Below are 21533 nucleotides of genomic sequence, written 5' to 3'. Positions count from 1 at the left end.
GGTTTTGGCAAATTTGTATAAATCTCCTTCAGGCATCATTGCTGTCACCTTCTCAATACAATAGTGATTGAAAAATCCTGTCCCTGGAATGGATTTCATCTTGGGAAAGACAGGCTTACCATGCCAGGAATTGGAGGCAAAACAGCTCCTCCTCCTGTGGTCATCCTGAAAAGGTGATGAAGTAAAACAGCAGTCAGATCAAACTCACTTGTATAAGATGCATGTGGTGCCCCCAAACCCCTCTGCTTTCTGGAAGCATGATTCCGCCCTATATTTTTAATAAATCCTGTGAGATAATTCATTTCACTGTGATGCACTGAGCACTGTTTCTATTCAAATTCATTTTGAACAGGTGCCTGCTTGTTGCCAAAGCTTTTCATGGTTATTTGACATGGCTACTGCTGCCTTGTTAGGTTAATCAGCCTCTTCACTATATTTGTAAGTCCAATGTATTGCATATTCATTGCTTCCAACAGTCCTTGGAATGGTGGCCACGGAATGGACTCAGTTAAAAAATGTTTTGGAGGGTGAGTCAGTGAGTGAGCTATAAAAAGCTAGAAATATGGTAGAAGTTCCAAGAATATCACAATACAACAAGCTGAATTTTACAACTACTTCTTTTTTGAAAAAGCAACACTATATGATCAATAAATTGTTCAAAAGTATCAGAAAAATCAGTAATATAAAATACTTTCAATGGCATTCTTTTAATGGTGGGTTTCCATAGTCAAATAGTTCAGTGTTGTTCCTTGCTTTATAAAGAAAAAAATATGCTTGATTAGAATTGTTTACCTCAATCATGGATTCTGTAACGACTTGATGTAAATCTCTGGTTCTGTCCAATGCATCCTACCAGTTCTAGTTCTGGAAGTGATTAACAGGTCTCTACTGTCCCCTGTTACTAATCTATTACTGTGGAGTTTGATGGTTGATTCAGAAAAACCTAATTAGATATGCTTATTTTGTTTTGCAGACAGACTTGATTGCAAAATGTACTCAGATCACTTATGGAGACAAGCAGGGTGGGAAATAGATAAAAAAGAATACAACTATATGAATATTTAAACCAATTGCTCTCAATTATTTTTCCTTTTTTTTTCTTTTTCCCTTTCTCCCTGACCCTCGCCTTTTTTGGGTTTCCGAACGAAGCAGAGGCTGACCACGTGGACACTGCCATCATCACCCATGAGGACGAGAGCCTAACACTAGGAGAGCCGATTGGGCTCAGCATTGCGTTGGGTGGAACAGACCCTGACCTATTAACCTGTGGACAGTGTCAGATGAACTTTCCCCTGGGAGACATCTTGGTTTTTATAGAGCACAAGAAGAAACAGTGCCATGGCGCTGGTGGTGCCTGCTATGAAAAGAACGTGGATAAGAGCAGTCCTCCCCCTCCATCACGCTCCGAGCTCAGGAAAGTGTCAGAGCCAGTGGAAATCGGGATCCAAGTCACACCCGATGAAGAAGACCATGTTCTCACGCCTACAAAAGGAATTTGCCCCAAGCAGGAGAACATTGCAGGTATAGCATGTTTTATGTTCATTCATCTGTAGAGGTAAAAATGAGAGACAGGCTTCTTGACAGAATAAAAAATGTAAGATTGCCTGTGAGCAGTGCATAAGGCCATAACAGACTTTGAGGATCCTCTTGATTCTAAACCTCAGAACCAGTTGATCTCAGTTTGTAAAGGGTTTAGTTGGATCCTTGGATTGTGGAATGTCCTCTGAAGATCTGCTTGTTTTGAGTGATAACTTTTAATCTGTTTTGTGTCAGAGGTTCCATATAACAGGCTGTTATTCCCTAGCCTGAGAAGTCAGATATTGTCCCTTAAGTCATCTTATCCCATCTTTGCTTGCATTCAATAATTCATTAAGACTTTCTACTGATAATTATCAGCTCTGTGAATTGGCACGGACTCTTGAGGCCTAGGTACTTACTTTTACATTTTGTACCCCCCCAAGACAAAAAGATCATAGAAATTAATTTTTTTAGAACACTTATTTGAACTTTTCCAATGAGAATGGTGTCATCATGATGATAGTTGTCTAATTTTTAGCTTTGAATAGTAGCCAAAGGGTACACATAAGGGTAGAGAGAATTGCAGTGAAAAGCAATGATGCATAATAAGGGATGGAGACCTCACATATGTGGAGAGGGTCTTTTTTTTCTTTCTTTCATGGGTTGGAGGTTTTTTTTTTTAAAAAAATAACCATGTTGAGCTTACTTTAGGAAATATGGCAGAGTTAGTGTCCAGGCAGAAGAATATCAGGACTATATAAGAAGATAAGACATTGTTGAATTTTAAAATAGTTTAATAGAGATGCATTTAGTGTATGCTTTCCAGAACTTATATGGAACACCAGGAAAACAGGGCAGTTGCTCAATGGGAATGCAATATATTTCTGAAGAAAGGGATAGTTAGGAGCTACAACTATAAAAAAGTTTAATTTGCATAATCCTTTCTTCCTGGTTTGTCTGTTGTTCATATGTATGTGAGTGTGCCCTCCCCCACATATATTAAAAGTTTTAAAGAGAACATAAACATTAACACAAACTAATCCAGAATAAAGAAAACAAAGAAAGAAAAAGAGAAAGAAAAGAAAAAAAGACATAAATGTAGAAAGAAAGAAATAAAAATAAAAAGGAGGGCTTCTAATTTCCTTTGTAGAAAACATGATTGCAAAGTTACTTCTAATCATATAATTAAAAAAGCTCACTGTCTTCTATTATTCATTTTTTCTAATCATTAAAATCACAACTCATAAGTACAGTTTTTCTGTTTCAAGCAAAAACTCTATAAGAGTTTCCAGTTAGCCTTAAGTGCATATATTGTCTTTTCTGTAACCAAGGAAGTCAGTTTAGCCATCTCTGCAAGTTATATCATCTTCACCTATTGTGGTAAAGTGGCGAGTGTCTATTGTGGATAGTGTCAAACTTTTCCACTCTTCGAGCATATAGTAATCTCACTGCAGTTCTCATATATGCTGTAAAACAAACTTACATGACTTTTTTCTAGTTGTGTCTCCTTTAATCTCAAAAGTCAAGTCTTCGGTTTCTATCGTAAATTTGTCCTTAAAACTGAATTAGAGTATTTATTTGTATCCAATTTTTTTGTAACTTTATTTCGCATCCACCATAAAATGTCCTTCATGTTGTTCACATGTTGTTTGAGTTAGGCTATTGTTCCGGTGGGGTGATCTTATGATTTTAAAGTGAAGATTTTATAGGTTTTTACCCATACAAATCTGCTGTTCTCTACCGCATTCTTAGTTTTGCGTTGCAGACACAGCAGTACAAATGAGGAAATTGGATGCTTCTGGCTTACCTAGAACTGATCTTATTGACTTCATAGCCTTTGAACAGGTCTGCGGCTTCTGATGTTTAGGTTTCCCAACTGTTTTTAACAAAAAAAAGGGTTGTATAAATAATTATGCATGCTTTGTTTCTGAAATTATTTTTTTGCTAGTTAAGAATAAAATGAATGTGAACTTGTCTGAGGCCACAAGAACACAATATTTTTTATTTCTACAGTGTTTGGGACATTCTTGTAAGCATGGGCATGTAAAGGCCTTCTTGAGACTGTGTTCAGAAAATGAGTAGCCTGCACTTACTCAGCAGATGACCATAATATTAAAGAGCAAGAGGCTGACTTGCTGAGAGAAATTGTCTTGTTTTTTTTTTTCCTTTTAAGCCCTGGATAGTTATCATAAACGTACTTGGCCACTAGTCAAGCTGAAATCAATTTAATCTTATTTTAACAGAACCAGCTGCAGCTGAATGAATTGTCTCTAGCAGGATAGGAACCTTGACAACTTGCCAGTCAATTTAAAGTTGCTGGGAGTTATAGGCATAAAAGGTCTATAGCTCAGGAACTTCTGGAAAACCCTGGACTCTGATTGGCAGAGAGACAATGGCTTTTGTGTTAGATTTGTTTTGTTTTTAGAAACGTCTAGTCTCCCATTTTTCTATTGTTTTGGCTTTAGCATGCTTTGTCTGGATAATTCCTAGGCCTTGGAGGAAGATTTCCCTGGCATTTTGAGGTAGGACTAGAAAAGACTCTTGTCTGAAACCATGCATAATACCCAACACAGATATCTACTAGAAAAGATTCCTATATTGTCTTATAAAATATATATCCCACATTTTCACTTATACAGGTAATCCTCGATTTACACCACAATTGACCCCCAAATTTCCATTGCTTAGCAAGGCAGATATTAAGTGAATTTTGCCCTGTTTTACAACCTTTCTTTCCACAGTTGTTAAATGAATCACTGTCGTTAAGTTAGTAACATGGTTGTTAAGTGAATCTGGCTTCTTCATTGACTTTGCTTGTCAGAAAGTCACAAAAGGTGATCACATGACCCCAGAACACTGCAGCCGTCATAAATACATGCCAGTGGCCAAGTGTCTGAATTTTCATCATATGACCATAGAGATGCTGCAATGGTTATAAGTGTGAAAAACAACTGTGAAAAATAAGTCATTTTTTTAGTGCCTTTGAATGGTCGCAAAATAAATTGTTATAAGTGAAGGACTATCTGTAGTGACTCTTAAGTTAGACTTCCTAATGCCAAAGCATAAGGCACTGAATCTCTATATTAAATTTGGACGATATGACAACTTCAGTGTTAAGCAAAGGTGGTATTCAGCAGATCCTGACCAGATCTAGAGAACTGGTAGTGGAAATTTTGAGTAGTACAGAGAACCGGCAAATACCACCTCTGATTGGAGATTTTACAGTATCCTTCCCCTGCCACGCCCACCAAGCCACACCCACAGAACCGGTAGTAAAAAAAATTGAATCCCACCACTGAGTGTAAGGTAGCCTAAATCTACTTTTAGGGGTAAAATTGTCACTTTGCGTCAGGCTTGAGTCTTGGGAATTACATGAAAAACTCCATGCAGCTTGCTTGGCAACATTTTTGAGTGTAATTTGCTGTTATTTCCTTCCTAGGTCTGACAAAGAGAATCTATGAAGCCTCTTAATTGGCTTCATGCCTAAGTCAGAACCTGAACTCATACTCTTCCAGTTAACAGTACAACATATTTAATAGCTACACCAAGGCATTACAATAGAAGCAGAGAGATGTGAGTTTTACTCTTGCCTTGAGTATGGGTACCAACAGGGTGATTTGGGGCTACTCATTTCTCAGTAGGGAGCAAATGGCAATCCCTTCTGAAAATATTGCCAAGAAAACTGCAGAGACTTGTTCCTATAATCACCAAGAATCAAGACTGACTCAAAGGCACCCCCCCCCCCAAAAAAAAAACAACTTTACACAAGCATCATCTGTATAACTTGATTGGTAAAAGAGTTGCATAAATTTGTCCTTGACTTTCAGACTTCACAATCACAGGGCAGCTATGGAATTCACTTTCAAATTATGTTAAGTTATTTATATCTGCACATTTACACTTGGACCTTTAAAGGTTAGTTTTTCCTTATATGCTGAGTTTAGTTTTGGACCCTATCCCAACCTTTTAAAATAAGAGATGCCTGTTGAATATACAGTGGAATCCCTTTGTAGTTTGTCCATCAAAAATGACATAAAGAGCTTTGAGCTGAACTTGCTCCTCCTGGATTTAAAGAACATGTCCGTAGGATTTGCTTGGCAAGAATATACCAATAGTTTGAGATTGTCTTGTCTTTCTAGGATAGGCCTGAAATTCTCTGAAAGTCTCCATCCAACCTACTGATCAGGCCTAACCACCTTCAACTTCCAAGTCCAGATACCTATTCACAGCCTCTTCCCCAAAGGTTACTATTGGGTCATTAAGTGACAGTTAAATGCATACTTTATTTGTGCACTCTGCGTAGTGCTTTTTAAAATTCAGAAAGAACAGAGACAGGTTATCGTAGTAATGCAGAATCTCAGAAATAGGAAACAGTGAAGTGTTTATCTTTCATGATGTTGTGAAAAGTAATCCTTTTGAACTTGCAGTTTGGATGATGAGGAATTCCTCTTTGACCAATACAAATATTAGCTTTGAGAGAGTGAGTCTCATCAGAAATAGTATGGAAGAAAATAATTAAACGTCTCCTTTTTCTCACTAGAATCTGCTATGATTCCTCCCCAAAACAGTCATTTGTATTCTTTTAAGAAGCATGATGCAAAGATGTGCTTAATATAAATTCTAGTTTCACCCTTTTCACATCTTATAAGAGGGAAAACTCAGAGGAAGAGATATGAACTGGTTTGGCTCTTAAAGGCAGGAGAACACGAAAACCAAATTTAAACTTTGCTTCAATGATTTCCCTGATTTATTTTTGTACTGCATTTATGTCCTGTAGGGGCTCAAGACTGTAAATGGTGATTACTCCTCCTTTTATCCATTCAATAACAAGCTTGACAGGTATGCAGTTATCCAGTGAGCTCCTTGGTTAAGTATGGATTTGAATTTGAATCTCCTTGGTCCCTGTCCAGCTGCTTAACTACCATACGTACTGACTCTCCTGGGTAATCCTTTGCTTTCTTGTATAAACATGAAGACTTGACATTCATTTCCATGGGAAAAAATAAGATGGTTGTCCTTGGAGGCCATGAGCTCTGTGTGGTACATGTGCCCACATGCAGACTTCATCTGCGTCGATCCTTGCAATATATATCTCGATGAATCACAGCACTACTTCCTCCTCCTCCTCCTCTCTTCTATATTCTTCAGGCCTTTGACTAGCAATTATATTTTGGTAGTCACATTCTCCATCTATAAAAACTCTAGCTTTATGAAGTTGCCTTTTATTTTGGTTACCCTCAGCATACTTTCACTTTCAGCATGGCAAGTCTGCAAATTAAAAAAAAAAACCATTACTCTTCAAGTATAGGGAGAATGAGTAAGAATGATATTAAGCACACTATTAAAAAAAGAGCAGAACTGTAGGTCTTAACACCCCCCCAAGCTAAAGCTAAGATTAATTGGACAGTGATTGGAAGATTTTGAATCTGAAAATAAAATAAAAATATGTGGTTCATTTGATTTTTCTCTATCCAGGATTCAAACCCTTTGGTAAAAGATGGCATTAAAATTAGGGTCAAAGCTCAAGTTCAGTATTGTTCTGTTATATTAGTTAAAGATTTTTGCTCGCCTTCTCCCTTTTTTCTTTTTCTCTTTCTCTCTTCTTTTTTTAAACAGCACAGGATAGTTTTCAATAGTAGGATAAAAGCTTCATATTACAGCCATGGAGGATAGCCATGAAAAAAACCCCTACAAAAGTCATTCACTGAAAAGGCTTTAGTGGGATATACCAAACCCCTTATTTATTTTTCAATAGAAAGGCTTTCTGTATTAGCCAAGAAAATCAGAATCTATATTTAACACTAAAGGTATTTCCCAGTGAGAGTCTGTAGAGCATTGTTGTTAGATTTGTTAAAAAAAAGAAAGAGACTAAATACGATTTCATAAAAGGGAAACTTAATCTCTAAGGCAGTGCTCTCTCTCTCTCTCCCCCTCCCTCTCTCTCTCTCTCTGTATCCCCTCCCCACTTTCCCACCTCCTCTTTTTTTTTTGGTAATCAGCAGCCTATAATATTTTCACTTTTTCTATGACAAAAGATATTCTAAGGCTTTTCTGTGCTACGACAGGAAGAATGAAAACTTCTTTATTCTACTAAGAAATATGTAAAATAATAGAAGAATGGAGGAGATATATTTGTTCAAAGCATTTTAAATGTTATTTTAATCAAAGGCACATAACAATTGACATGCTATGTCAGCTAAAAGGAGACTATAACATTTGAACTGCAAACTGTGTTCATATTTACATTTTATTTTTTTTCTGCTCCACCAGCACTTTTAAACAAATTTTTAAAAAAATAAGAGAAGAGAAATAAAGATTAAAAGAATAAAGGGAGAAAACATCAGAGCCTCAAATGTGTAAAAGTAATTGAATATGGCAGAAACATTAATTATTTGAGTTTAATTGAATTCTGAGGACTGCAGCCATTGCATTTCAGACAGACAAGCTCTGTTTATTATTTCTTTGTGTGTAGATTAACAATAAAGGAAAAGTAGATAAGTTTTGCTTATTTCTTGAAAATAAATCTGTCAATTCATGAGAAGAGCAAGTTGTTCAGAGATAACTTTAGTCTTTAGTTTGGAAGAGGAAAAAACAGAAATAGGCTTAAGAATTGTCCTCAAAGGGGATGTAGTTACTTTTTTCAAACTCATGCCATGTCCTTAGACTTCCTTTTTCTCAGAGTGATGTATGAATGTTGCTTCCATTGCCATTCCACCTTCCCTACCGCCTTTCTGAGCTGTGGCTTAACCAGATGAAGTTAAGCACTGGGTTTGGCTGAAATGTTTCTACCTTTCTTTTTCTGGGAGACAGGACAAAAATGTGTTGTACATTAGTTCATGGACAATACATTTCAAAGAGCACCTGCAAGCACATTTGAATGTTCATGCTTTTTAACCTGCTCCTTTCATAACTGCATCCTGGCAGAATCAAGTGACCGTGTTTCTGTAGGTGCACTTGGTTCGAACTGGTATTTTCTCCACTGAGCCGAAGGGAGTGTCCAGGATGGGTAGTCTCTAGTCTCCTAGCTATGCAGACCAAGTTGAAAAACTGAGGACACACCCCTTGGTAACGGTTTTTCTTCCCACACGTAGCTAGTTCCAAAACCTCTCTGGTGGTATTATAGTCGGATATTTTTTGACAATATTAATAATTCCTTCTGTAATCCTAATGAATGATCTCAAATTCACTGTTTTCCTTCCTAGGTCTCATTAGTATTTGACAGTTTTTCTATTAGGGATTAGTTTTTTCCACTTTTAGTTTTATGTTTTGTGCCGTGGAAAATGTTCCTATTCCATTTGTTTGAAAGTATATATAAAGTGATAAAAATGAGTCTGCCTTGATGCACAAAAAATTAGAAATAACTCTTAAGCAATGTAACTAGATAAATAAAATATATACTCAATAATGAAGAAACTTTAAAGAAATGCAGAGGACAAATGGGGATATTTAATGTTGAACTTGAAATGTTCTCATAATCGGGATATCAAAACCTGGAAGTCTTGCATATTGGACCACAATTTTGTGCACATTTGGTTAGTCAGTTTATTAATTCACTATGGTGTTTAGACACTCTAAAATTACAGAAAGCCAACATTAAAACTACTCTGGCTGTCCTAACTAATGCTTGTATTTACAACATTTTGCTGGGTTTTAATATATGCAGCCAGATAGGTGAATAGAATTAGTGAAAATGATGGATGGAATCAAGTGAGAATGTTAAAGCATAAATCCTGTGTTTTGCAGTGCAAATAATTACACATAATGGTATATATATCTATAGTGATGGCCCAATGATCAGTTACATTTCTATTGTAGGAGATTTGGGTAGTATCAATAAGGATGTCTGATTTAAAGAAGGCTTTCCATTATATACCACTGTATTTTTTTGTAGCTACTGATTTGTTTAATTTATGAAATGTGCTTTTCAGAAATAAAGATGTTCAAGAAAAGCACTGTCTATAGTAATGAGCTGATGAAATAATTGTGAGCTGAATGATTTAATTTAAACCAAAATCATCTACAAATAAATCCATACTGATTCAAGGGAGATCTCATGATGGTATAGCATTCTGCATTCTCTCCAGATGGATTCTTTCCTTAAGGAGATAGGAAACTATGAAATAAAAGTCCATATGATGTGTACATTGTTTTGAAACAGATTATCCCAGATTTCAGACAGAAGTGTTGCCCAGACTTAATGGAGGATGAAAGTTTCTGAACTGAAGTCTTTTGGATTGACCTACCATTTAATCTTCCTTCTCCTTCCTTTCAGTCATAACACATAGAAAGCTGCTGAATCAGCTTGAAGATCCTTCATACTGTTTCCATAAACGAGCAAGATGGTGTTGGGAAGTCTAACCTGGCACAAAAGCTTTAGCCTTTTTTACTTTGGTTCCTCAAATTTATTACTTGGAAAATACCATGACTTCATATATGGAAGTTTCTAGATGGCATTGCCAATAGTTGCTGATAGGCCTATCCAGTTCTCTGTACAGGATGGTTTGATTTTGTTTTTAAATGATTTAAAAACCAGTATTTCATCAGTGCATACTTTGGAAGCCGATTTTATTATTTATGTATTTATAGCATAAGAAGCTTCCCATTTTTAAAAAAATCTGAAAGCAATTTACAATAGAATTAACTTTCCTCCATGTACTATCTATGAACGGTACATAATTTCTTATTCTTTTGTCATATCTTCAGCTATTTTTCCTTCCTTCCTTCCTTCCTTCCTTCCTTCCTTCCTTCCTTCCTTCCTTCCTTCCTTCCTTCTTTCTTTTTTTGATTTTTATTCTTATTTTTTAATTTCTGGAATTTAATTTAGTTCTGAGGGGATAGATTTCCTAACAGATATATGGTAAAGCAATCTCTTTAATGTAAAAAGATCAGGCTGTTCATGCTAAAAAATCAGTGACATTTTAGAATCAAAGTTTTTTTGCTGCAATTCTGAGCTCTAATACCTACATTTTATTTGTATTACATAGTAATATGGCCATTAAGGGATTTTTGGTGCTATATTCCCCTTTGGATAGAAAGCGAAGAATGTAAAAAAGTGGTATGAGGTAATAAAAAAAATTAAAATAAAATAGGAGTGTGAAAGCATGATACTGGAAGAGATGACAGTCTTGAAAGAGACCAGAGGCCTGGCTGACTCAAACACTGAAAAAACACACTTGACATTTTTGCAAGATTTTTTTTTTTGGCAATAAGATTGACAAAAATATTAATAAATATGTGCATATCTAGTGACAAAACTCTGATTTCATGATATTTTTAGAATTTTATTTTAAATTATAGTCCAGATTTCAAATCTGTTCATAATAAGAATATAGGCTTGGGTTCTTGTCAGTTTTGCTCCCCAGTTGTCCTATTTTATCTCTATGACTTTCAGATGAAATACAATTGAAATTGTCTCATAGCATAGATTTTTGGAATTAAAGTTTACAAACATACTTTACATGCTTGGATGCTTTTCCATATGAAATAGCTTCTTGTAAAATCAATAAAAAGGGGATTCTAGCTTCTTTCTTTTGCTGGCATTCTAGTACAGGGTTTTTTTAACATAGTGAATCTTCAAAAAGATTTCTCCCATCCCCCTTTCCATTCCCTTTTTACAGGTGGAAATGGCACAGTCTAGCAAATTTAGGGCCATTTGACGGTTCTGATTATGTGCGTAGGTGCTTAGAAAGTGAAACCTGCGGGGAAAGATTGCATCACATCTGTGTTTGGTGCAGTGTAGCAATGTTAGCCCGCAGCTCACAGCAATAGAATGAAAGAACAACATTTAGAGTTACGAAGATCGAAGAAACCAGTAGTTGAAATTCATTAGACAGCTGTGCTAATTGCTGCAAAGACTGTAGAAGATACAACAGAAAGTCAGTTTTTAGTCCATTCACCAAAGCAGTAGTCTCTGCTTCATGAACAAAGTACCCTCACTTTGTCTTGCACTATAATTCCCAGAATAATTAGCCAGTATAGGAACAGTATAGGCTGATAGTTCCAATATTTAATGAGGGTGTCAGACTTTTTCAGGGGAGGGGAGGAGAAACAGAACACACACATACATGCACACATGCACACACACAAAATGAACAGAGATAGTAGTGGGTGGGGGTTAAGTATCAAAAAGAGAGTTACAATGCAGCCCCTGTCCTATGTATGTTTATTCTAGTCATTTAAATCAGGGGTCCCCAACCACCGGGCCCTGGATCGGTACTGGTCCATGGATCATTTTCTACCGGCCCGCCAGTTTGCTGGGCGCCGCCATCCTGTTTCGACGAGAAAGTGCTTCCGGGTGAGCTTTTCCAGTTGGAAAGCGGCGTTTGGGTCCTGAAGGAATCCTCGCGCCTTAGTTTCATCGAGGGGGTGGTGGCTTCGAACGAAGAGCCGTCCCGATGGCGGAGGAGATTAAGAAAGCACAAAAAAGGTACAAAGGAGGAGTTGAAGGTGGTGGGGAGAAGCGGGGGACGGCTGGCTGGCCGGTCGCTCGGCTCGCCTTGCCTTGTCATGCATGCTGATGCCGGTACCGGGCCGCGGATCATTTTGTGATGCCGGTACCGGGCCGTGGCACAAAAAAGGTTGGGGGCCACTGATTTAAATAATTAAACTGCTAGGGAGACAAAACAAATAGCAATAGCACTTAGACATACATACCGTTTCATAGTGCTTTACAGCCCTCGCTAAGTGGTTTTTTACAGAATCAGGATATTGCCCCCAACAATCTGGGTCTTCGTTTTACCGACCTCAGAAGGATGGAAGGCTGAGTCAACCTTGAGCCAGTGCGATTTGAACTGCCAAACTTCTGGCAGCCAGCAGTCACCAGAAGTAGCTTGCTGTATTGCATTCTAACCACTGAGCCGCCATATATGCTGGAAGCTAAACATTGTCATAGGTTGCTATGAGAAGAAGCTGTTGATATATTTAGAATTGCTATTTTTCCTCCAAATTAAATAAAATACATGTACATTGCATGAGTGTTAACTCAGTGGCATGGATTAGCTTTCCTTGCATTATGACAGCCAATTACTATTGCTGTCTACCTAGAGACATTTATATTGTGTACCATTACGAATTCAGGCACCCCATATTAGCATTTGGGAATCAGACAAGCCATCATGGCATCTTCAGTAGATAGCAGTCAAAGTCATGCTGCTAAGATACGATGGAAAGTATTATTTTGAGTTTCTGCAGTAGCAGACAGATTGAAATTAAGTGGCTGAAAAAGCATTGAGCTAGGGCTGTATGCTGGGTACTAGTCAGGCCAAAGGTTGGTTGATAGTGTGAGGACTAGAAGAGAATCAAGAGAATCAAGTATTATCCCTAGGAAATTAGAGCCAGAGGACAAAACTACCAATTACAGCTCATGAACTCACCAAAATAAATCAGGTTTCAAGGATAGTCCCATCCTAAACACAAAGTATTTCATAGCCCTTCCTGTCTAGAAAGAGCTAGTGATCTTTCTGGGTGGACAATAACATCTCAGAGCTTAACACATCGTTTCTTTCAGCTAGGTGCTCTCTAGGTGTGTTGGATTCCATCTCCCATAATTTCCAACCAGGAGAGCATCAGGTTGAGAGATGCTTCACTAGAAAGTTTCACTACCTAGGAGTTGTTTATTATTTAAAGCAGCTTCATAAATGGTTGAATGTTTTAATCTTAGTAGCTGTAATCCTTGATAGCTGGTAGATAATCCACAGTAGTCAAGGCAGAGATAATCAGACTCCATCTACAGTGTTCTGTCCAGTTCTGGGCACCACCTTTTAAGAAAGGTTCAGAAAAAATGTGTAATGAATATTAGTATATTCCAGAGGTGGGCAACTATGGCCCCTTTATGACTTGTGGACTTCAACTCCCAAAATTCCTGAGCTAGGCTTGCTCAGGAATTCTGGGAGTTGAAGTCCATAATTCATAAAAGGGCCATAGTTGCCCACCCCTGGTATATTCCATCTTTGGAAAAGATGACTGAGGACCAGATGTGGTATACAGCAGGTTCTAATCAGTTCTGGAGAACTGGTAGTGGAAATTTTGAGTAGTTTGGAGAACCGGCAAATACTATCTCTGACTGACTGTGCCCCCATCTATTCTCTGCCTCCCGAGTCCCAGATGATCGGCTGAGTCTTTTGTTGTCCTGCACAGGAGTACGAAGCTGGAAAGCAGGTTAGTGGGGTAGGGAGGGAATGGAAATTTTATAGTATCCTTCCGCAGGAGTGGGGTGGGAATGGAGATTTTGCAGTATCCTTCCTTTGCCATGCCCACCAAGCTATGCCACGCCCACCAAGCTACGCCCACAGAAGTGGTAGTAAAATTTTTTGAATCCCACCACTGCTGAGGTCTGTAATAGCACTTTTCAAGTATATAAAAGATATGGTTACTGCGACTTAACCCTCAAATTTTAGTCTCGCAACTATCCTGTGATTAGTTAGGCTAAGGCACAGTAACTAACTAAGATGCAGAAAGCTTTTATACCAGAAAGCTAAACTTCACATTATCATAATTATGAAGTGTGCTGCTGTCCTGTTTTTTTTACTTGAAAGTAAGAATGTGGGGTTCTGATCTGAATTATAATCATGGCACATGGAAATGGATAATTTAGGATTCCTTTCTCAAAACCACTTCCTTCCTCAAATTTGTTTCACGTGGAAGGAAGAAGAGGTCTCTATTGTGGCCTCTTGTACTTTCCTTGAAGAAAAAGGACAAAAATCAGTAGGTACAATCAAACTACAGTGATGTCCTATATCACAAAAATATCTCTTTGGTCTGGCATCTGAATGCTACAGAGACAATTCCAGGCTAACAGCCTCAGTTTGAAATGATCATCTGTGCTTTTATAATTGAAGGCTCTTCGCTTATTGTGTGTGGGAGAAGTGAAATTGGCTAATTAGTTGCTTCTGTCTTACATGCTCCTGGCAGATTTATGTTCATAGTACAGAACTAGACTAGCCACAAGCAGGTGTCAGTGATATAATCTTCTGTTGCATTGTATTATGTATATAACTTGCACAAATCATACTTCTGCGTATGGTGAAAAAGGGAAGGCTAGTATACCGCATCCTACAGGCCATCCTCCATATCCATTTTGGGAGAAATTACCAAAGGCAGAGTTTATAATTCACCAGTATATTTTCTGTATAAAGACCTTGAAATCAGGGAAACCATTGAGAAGTGAAATGAATAGTCACCACTTACTGAATTCCAGACCACATATGTTTATAATGTATCTTTATCTCTACTGGCTTTGGATTTTATTTTCTCTATTTAAATGAAAATATGTTAGATAAGAGAAGCAAAGCAGTATTGTTATTTTGTGGGATATAGGTTAGAGAGGAATGAATTGTAAATTGCACTGTCTCATTTTATGAATACTGTATATGCTTTGGATAAGCCTACTCTCAAATTTTTAACCAAAACACGACAAATCTACCATTTGTAGATAGGCCAATGATATTATGGTTAATAATATGAGATTTGTTTATTTATTAATTAAATGTATATCCTACCCATTTCACTGGGGTTCTGGGGTTTGCTGTAGATTGGCTTATATTAGGTATATGGGTACTTAAAAAATATTATCACAGTAATAGTCATATATTGTACCAGTATAGCCGAATGGTGGCTAACCTTTTTGAGCTCCTGTTCTGAAAATTGCACTCATGCTCACGTGTCAGCACCCAGAAGGCAATGTGCATGCCCCCCCACCCCTTGTGCATGCATGCACAACATCCCCCGCGTGCTCCATGCATCTCTGATCATGCGTGTGAGATCCCCCACATGCCATGCGTCTGCGCATGCATGCGTGATCCCCACGTGTGCACCAAGCATCTCTGCACATACGCATGAGAACCCCTGTGCCACATGCATCTCTGTGCATGCATGTGCATCTCCTGTGCACCCTCATCCCTCCATGCATGCACACCAAATTCCTGACAATCTGCTGGTAGGCAGGCGGCATGCACTCATGCGTAGTGGGGGTCTTCTGGGCAACCTCTCGCGTGCCATTTTCGGCACATGCCATAGGTTTGCCATCACGGGTATAGCTTCACAGATAAGCCCATCAGTGGATAAACTGAATCAAATTTTTGGCTTATCTGTGAGTTTGTATGTATAATATATAAAATTCAATTAATTGAATTTGAGGGCTTTAAAAAAAAACAAGCAATAATTTATTATAGACTTTGGTGCATATTTCTCCAGATATATAAATTCCAGTCTGCAATTTTGTCTAAGGTGTATAGCTTTCCTATTTGTCCTTACATATATTTAGATATACTTTTTCAATAAACATACATATTTTTGTATAATTTTACCTTAACATGCATTTTTATTCTTTCTAATCATGTGGAATGGCAAGAAAGAAATTATATAAAAGTGGTTGGGACTCTATCTTACTGTTGGCAAGATAATTTTTAGATATGGGCAAGGCTTGATACTATAGAAGAAACTGATGATAAAAATACTGAGTGAAAGGACCAGATGAAGAGGAAAAGTTCTTCATCTTTATAGGAAAAGCAATTGGGCAATGGCTTGAGATGTTGGTAATTGCTCCATTCTAAGCTTTTTCCCTCCTGGCCCAGAGGGTCAAAGTGTTTGTAATGTACCCCATGCTTCCAATGGCACATGCTTCCAATGGAAGCATTAGACACAGTTGGCTATTGGAAATAATTTCAGAAACTATGCTTTTGCATATTCTCCATATCTTGCTTCATAATTGCAAAATTCAAAGAACTGCACATTTCAGATAAGTTTTTATTCACATAATGGTTTGAAAATGCAAAAATTACATAATAATACTTATCCATGTACTATATGCAAAAAAAAGGACACAGGATTAGAGAGCTGGGTGTAACTTTATAATTCTGCTTTATAAATGAAATAGCTTTGAAACAGGTATGCTACTTTTAATTACTATTCTGCTCACTATTGGCATCAGCCATAGCTAATTGTTTTATTGTAAAATTAAGTTAACCTGTGTACTAAAATTAAGCAATGGGAGTAGTGTATTAATATAGTTTTTATATTCTACCCCATAATACCACTGTCATATAATTTTATAGAAACTAACTCATTTTAACTGATCTTATTCAACAATATACAGAGATTAAATATAATGCGGATGATTGTAACAAAAATACTCAACTGTCCTAATGATAGTGTTATTCAAGCTCATAGTGCATCCAGATGTATATAATTGCAGCAATAAGCTTGCTATGAGATTGTACTTATGTCTGTCCAAATGCCTGTCTTTCTTGTTTGTTAGTGAATATGGTAGCATACCTTTTTCCTGGCCTCTGAAGAGTGATAAGACTACCTTCTCCTTTCCTTCTGGAACACTTTCATGTTTTAAAACTCTGCATTTATATGTGTTAAGTAAAGGTAAAGAACAGGGGTTGGATTAAAAAATCCCAGCAACCAGTTCGATGCCTAGTTGCTTGGTGGGCATGGCCATGGTGGGCGTGGCTTACCGGAACTTTTGGGAGGGCCATTTTTTGCCTTCCCAAGGGTCTGGAGGCTTCCCCCAGGCCTCTGGGAGGACAAAAACTGACGCCCAGGCTCTGGAGGCCCACTGGAATCCAGAAACAGTCCCGTTTCCGGACTTTCGGTAATTCCAGGAGGGCCGTTTTTTTGCCTTCCCAAGGGCCTTCCCCAGACCTTTGGGGGGGCACAAATGGGTTCCCCCGGGCTCTTGAGGCCCTCTGGAAGCTGGAAACAGACCCATTTCTGGACTTCTGGAAGGCCCACTTTTCCCCTCCCAGAGCCTCCACATGAACCTTGTACTTACCTCCATCGAAAATGGGCCACGTGGAGATTCCTGGGAGGGGTGGGGTGGGCGGGGCCAGCCGGTCGGTTGAAATAATGGTTCGGCGAACCAGATGAAAACTTAAAATCCGGTTTGCCCGAACCAGTCTGAATGGGTAGAATCCCACCCCTGGTGAGAAATAATCATTCACTTGATTAAATATATGGAAGGCTGTATGGAAGCCTAAACTAGACTTTCTGGTTTGGTACATCTGAATGCGCTCTTCAGTTCACGTTAATTCTACTGATTTACATCAACTTTGGAGAGTTATTCTCATAATTATTGTCCGACCCTATTCCCATTCTTATCTGTCACAAAATCTGGATTTTCAATGTTGTTTGGGGTGCCCCATGTTATCTTTTATTGTGGCTGTTTTTATCCCGTTTTATCTAGATTTTTAATTGTTTTAACCATGTATTAGATTTTGTAAGCCACCCAGATTGTGTGAACAGCCACAATAAATATACTAATTTTTTTTAAAAATCTATTCATGTCTATAAATTTTTTATGGAATAAATTGTATAATCAAAATGTGTCTTGTCAAAGTCACTTTTTATTTTTAAAAGAGGCAAAGAGACAAAAAGAAAGGATTTGAAGTGTAATTTTGTCATTTTGACTGGAACAGATTTTTTGTTACATGAAGAATCCCATTCCCTGCCCCCTTGGGTAGCAATCAATGGTCTGTGTATCCATTTTATATCTTTCTCATTGTATTGTGTATTAGGAGAAAGGATTGCCCACCACTTTGACACTCTTTCCCAAGGCCCTGAAGACCTCGTTTGAGCCCATCAAGTACCTTATTTGACTGACTGATTAGTGTCTCCAGAGAGCTGGGGGGGGTGTTATTGCTTTTTATTGTTTTTTTATATTGGGTTTTTACCTTTGTAAGCTGTCTGGAGTCACTGAAAGTAAGTTGAGAAGCTATTTAAACATTCGTTCGTTCATTCATTCATTCATTCATTCATTCATTCATTCATTCATTCAGAAAAAAAGACAGACTTTAAGAAGTAACAACAAAATGTCCAAACAATTGAAGTAAAATATGAGCAGTTTATGTGAGCATAATGTATGTATGAGAAGTACTTGGTTGCAGTATGTTCCATCTTTCTGAAGTTGATAAAATGAGGACCCAGATTGTTGGAGCAATATGCTGACTCTGTAAAACCGCGTAGAGAGGGCTGTAAAGCACTATGAAGTAGCATATAAGTAAGTGCTATTGCTGTGTCAGCTATGTATTCTAGTAGTGAAGATCTGTGCATGTATATTCATACTGTCCAACCTTTTGTTTCAGGTCATAGAAAATTAATCTAATTTATTTACCATTATTTATTCTTTCAGTTGGGAACTTGCATCTTAAGTAATTGAAGTTCAAATTCTAGTGTTTGAAAATGTATTCAATTGGCCCTTATTTGTACTCACATCCTTCATAATTCATAGATTTATAAATATTTCTATGTATAATATTGAACAGGGAACCTCTTTTGATTCTTTCTTCTTATAGGCAATGATATGGCATATTAATGGAGATCTGGCTTAGGTACACCTGGGGGATGTTGAATCCTTGTTGATGGATTGCTTTGTTGCTGGCTGACTGGCAGTGACTAACTTGGGTTACATGAAACCAAAGTAGCATTTGTTAGCACATGTTTTAATTTGGTCATATTTTGAATTAGATTACTCTCAGCATTTACTTTTGTTGTAATGAGGCTTCATGGTTGTTTAGTCTTTACACTACCAAGAAAGACTTGGATCTAGCCTTTTATTCAGCTATAACAAAAGGCACCTGCAGTTCTTATTCCCACTTTAGTCGACATCATCACAGTTCCTTTTCCCAACACACTTTGGGAAATTGATTGTCAGCAGAAGAGATGATCCTTCTAAATTAGGGGTGAAGATCTTTTCCATAACAGAGCTGAATATTCTTCATGAGTCATTTTGGAGAAAATATTGGGAAACACGCATTGATATGTATAAATAGCTGTTGAGGAAAGAGGTGATACTAAGCATGACACACGTTGGTGATGTATTATTTACAGGTTTGCCTCTTTTTTGTGAATTTCCCCTTTATGTCTGACCTTGGTCATCTCAGCTCACAATACTAAGAGAGTCTGTTGCAATATATGTTCATTTGTGGGGTGGGGGTGGGGGTTTAACGCAACACCATACCGCTGCATGTTGAAAATATATGTGTGATTGGTTGGATAGTCTTTACAGTGAATGTCAAATGACTTGAGATACCATTTCAGTCAGATATTTTGATAAATCATTGTTGGGAGTGCAGCTGAATAAATAATACACAGTCATGTAAATCTTCAAATTGCTGCATGCAGTGTAGGTTTCCTGAAACCTAGAGATGGAGGCACTGAAGATTGAAATGTCCACGGATCAGCTAAGCAAATGAATCATGCTAAACTCAGAATCAGGAGCAGGCAGATTAAGGTTAGAGAAACATATTTGTTCATGCATATAACCTCTTATTTGCACTTACCTTGATAGGAATAGCACATGCCATTCATTCTTTATCATACTTAACTATAAAGAGCTGCTTTTGTATTCACAACCAATAGCTGTTGCTGTAATAGGAAAAGACCCAGGTTGTGCTTTATGTCATTCATCTTTCAACAAAAAGTATTCGACAAAATTGAAATTTGAAATAAGGAATTCAAATGACATGTTGGCTTAAGCATTATATGAAGTAGTTTATAGAGTAGGGGCTAGGTCCCCCCCCCCCAATGATTGGAACATATTTTTTTTTAACAGAACTTAAAGTGTCTTATATAATTCTTAGGAAATTTTTTTCCAAAAACTGAGTGGATTCATTTAGATGACATAAGAATAGCTAATTTCATTCATTTGTCCTCGGTCCATCCATCCACCCATCCATCCAATTTAAATGTCTACTTCTATCACAAAAAGGTGATTTGGGTGACATACAATAAAATATTTAACATATAAAGGACAGTTATTCAGAAAAATGCAAAGTATTGCAATTAAAGGCTAAGAGAAGGCAATGGGCATTGGCAATAATGCAGTTACCTCAGTGCCTCGCTAGCTCTCAGGAACCCCAGGTGTGATGGCATGATCAGGTTTTGAGGGACTTCCAGAAAATGAACAATGGAACCAATCTCATTTTGGGGGAAGGAGAGGATATTTCTTAAGATGAGTACCATGCAGAGAAGGCCTGTCTACTGGGTCAAGTATAGCTTCCTAGGAGCAGGGACCTACAGTATAGCATGCCAGTTCTGACAAGATAGGCAGTCCTTCAAATAACTCATACCGTGCAGGGTATTAAAGGTCAAAACAATAATCTTGAGTTGGACCAGGAAGCAGACTAGCAACCAATGTAGCTTGTGGAACAGAAGTGTCATGTGTGCTGTTCTGGCGGCACATAAAACTGTCCTTATCACTCTATTTAGCTGTATTTCCAGATATTCTTCAAGGGCAATGCCTGTAGAGTATATTATAATACTTTAATCAGGAGCTTACTAGGACATGAATGACTGAGAGCAGAGCTACCCAATCTAGGAACAGTATGTATCCTTTCATTCCACCTGGATCTTTTTCTGATGGTACAAGCTAAGAAACTCTTCGTTTGCAGATTACTTGCTGGAGCAACTACATATAAACAAATTTTGTGGACAGTCTTTGATTAGTTGCTCCCAGTAATACCTTCCAGACCTCACAATGAATTCCAAACAAACTACAGACAATCTTTTCCTAGTTGGGCTACTTGGGAAGTAAGAATGCTATTGAAACATGGTTACACTGCAAATTATTAGTATCTATTAATATTTATTATATTTTAAAAATATTTTATCCTGTCTTTATTGCCTTATAAGTAACTCAAGGCAGTGAACATACAGAGTACTCTTTCCTTCTCCTGTATTCCCCACAACAACAACCCTATTGAGAGGGAGCAACTGGTCCAAGTCATCCAACTGGCTTTCATGCCTAAGGTGAGACTAGAATTCACGTGTGTATATGTGCATGTGCATATGTTCATCCCTCTCCCTCTCTCTCTCTCTCTCTCTCTCTCTCTCTCTCTCTCTCTCTCTCTCTCTATCTATCTATCACATCACAGTAATTACATAACACTGTTTTGATCTATAGATATTCTGCTGAGATATTGGGTTTTTACCTAATTCTTTTAATTTAGGGTTTGGGGGGCTACAAAGTGCATAGGATCATATCAGAATGCAGGTTCAGCTGACTTTGGAGGAGG

The 21533-nt window shown here is 37.7% G+C and overlaps 1 protein-coding gene across 7 annotated transcripts in view; it reads left to right on the top strand.

The window, feature by feature from the left end:
* Positions 1-21533, top strand: part of BCL11B (BCL11 transcription factor B) — a 165920-nt gene that overhangs the window by 17515 nt on the left and 126872 nt on the right. For 4 of the 7 annotated variants that reach the window (XM_026716967.2, XM_026716969.2, XM_087922161.1 and 1 more), the window contains one exon: positions 1150-1521. In XM_026716967.2, coding sequence (XP_026572752.1) covers positions 1150-1521 — 372 coding nt within the window. The remainder of the gene's footprint in view (positions 1-1149; positions 1522-21533) is intronic. The other 3 variants (XM_087922162.1, XM_087922160.1, XM_026716968.2) reach the window with 1 other exon arrangement.

The sequence above is a fragment of the Pseudonaja textilis genome, chromosome 1 (assembly GCF_049901715.1).
Source record: "Pseudonaja textilis isolate UNSWEBS1 chromosome 1, rPseTex1.2, whole genome shotgun sequence".
Lineage (NCBI taxonomy): Eukaryota > Metazoa > Chordata > Lepidosauria > Squamata > Elapidae > Pseudonaja > Pseudonaja textilis.
This window is presented reverse-complemented; position numbering and strand designations above follow the sequence as displayed.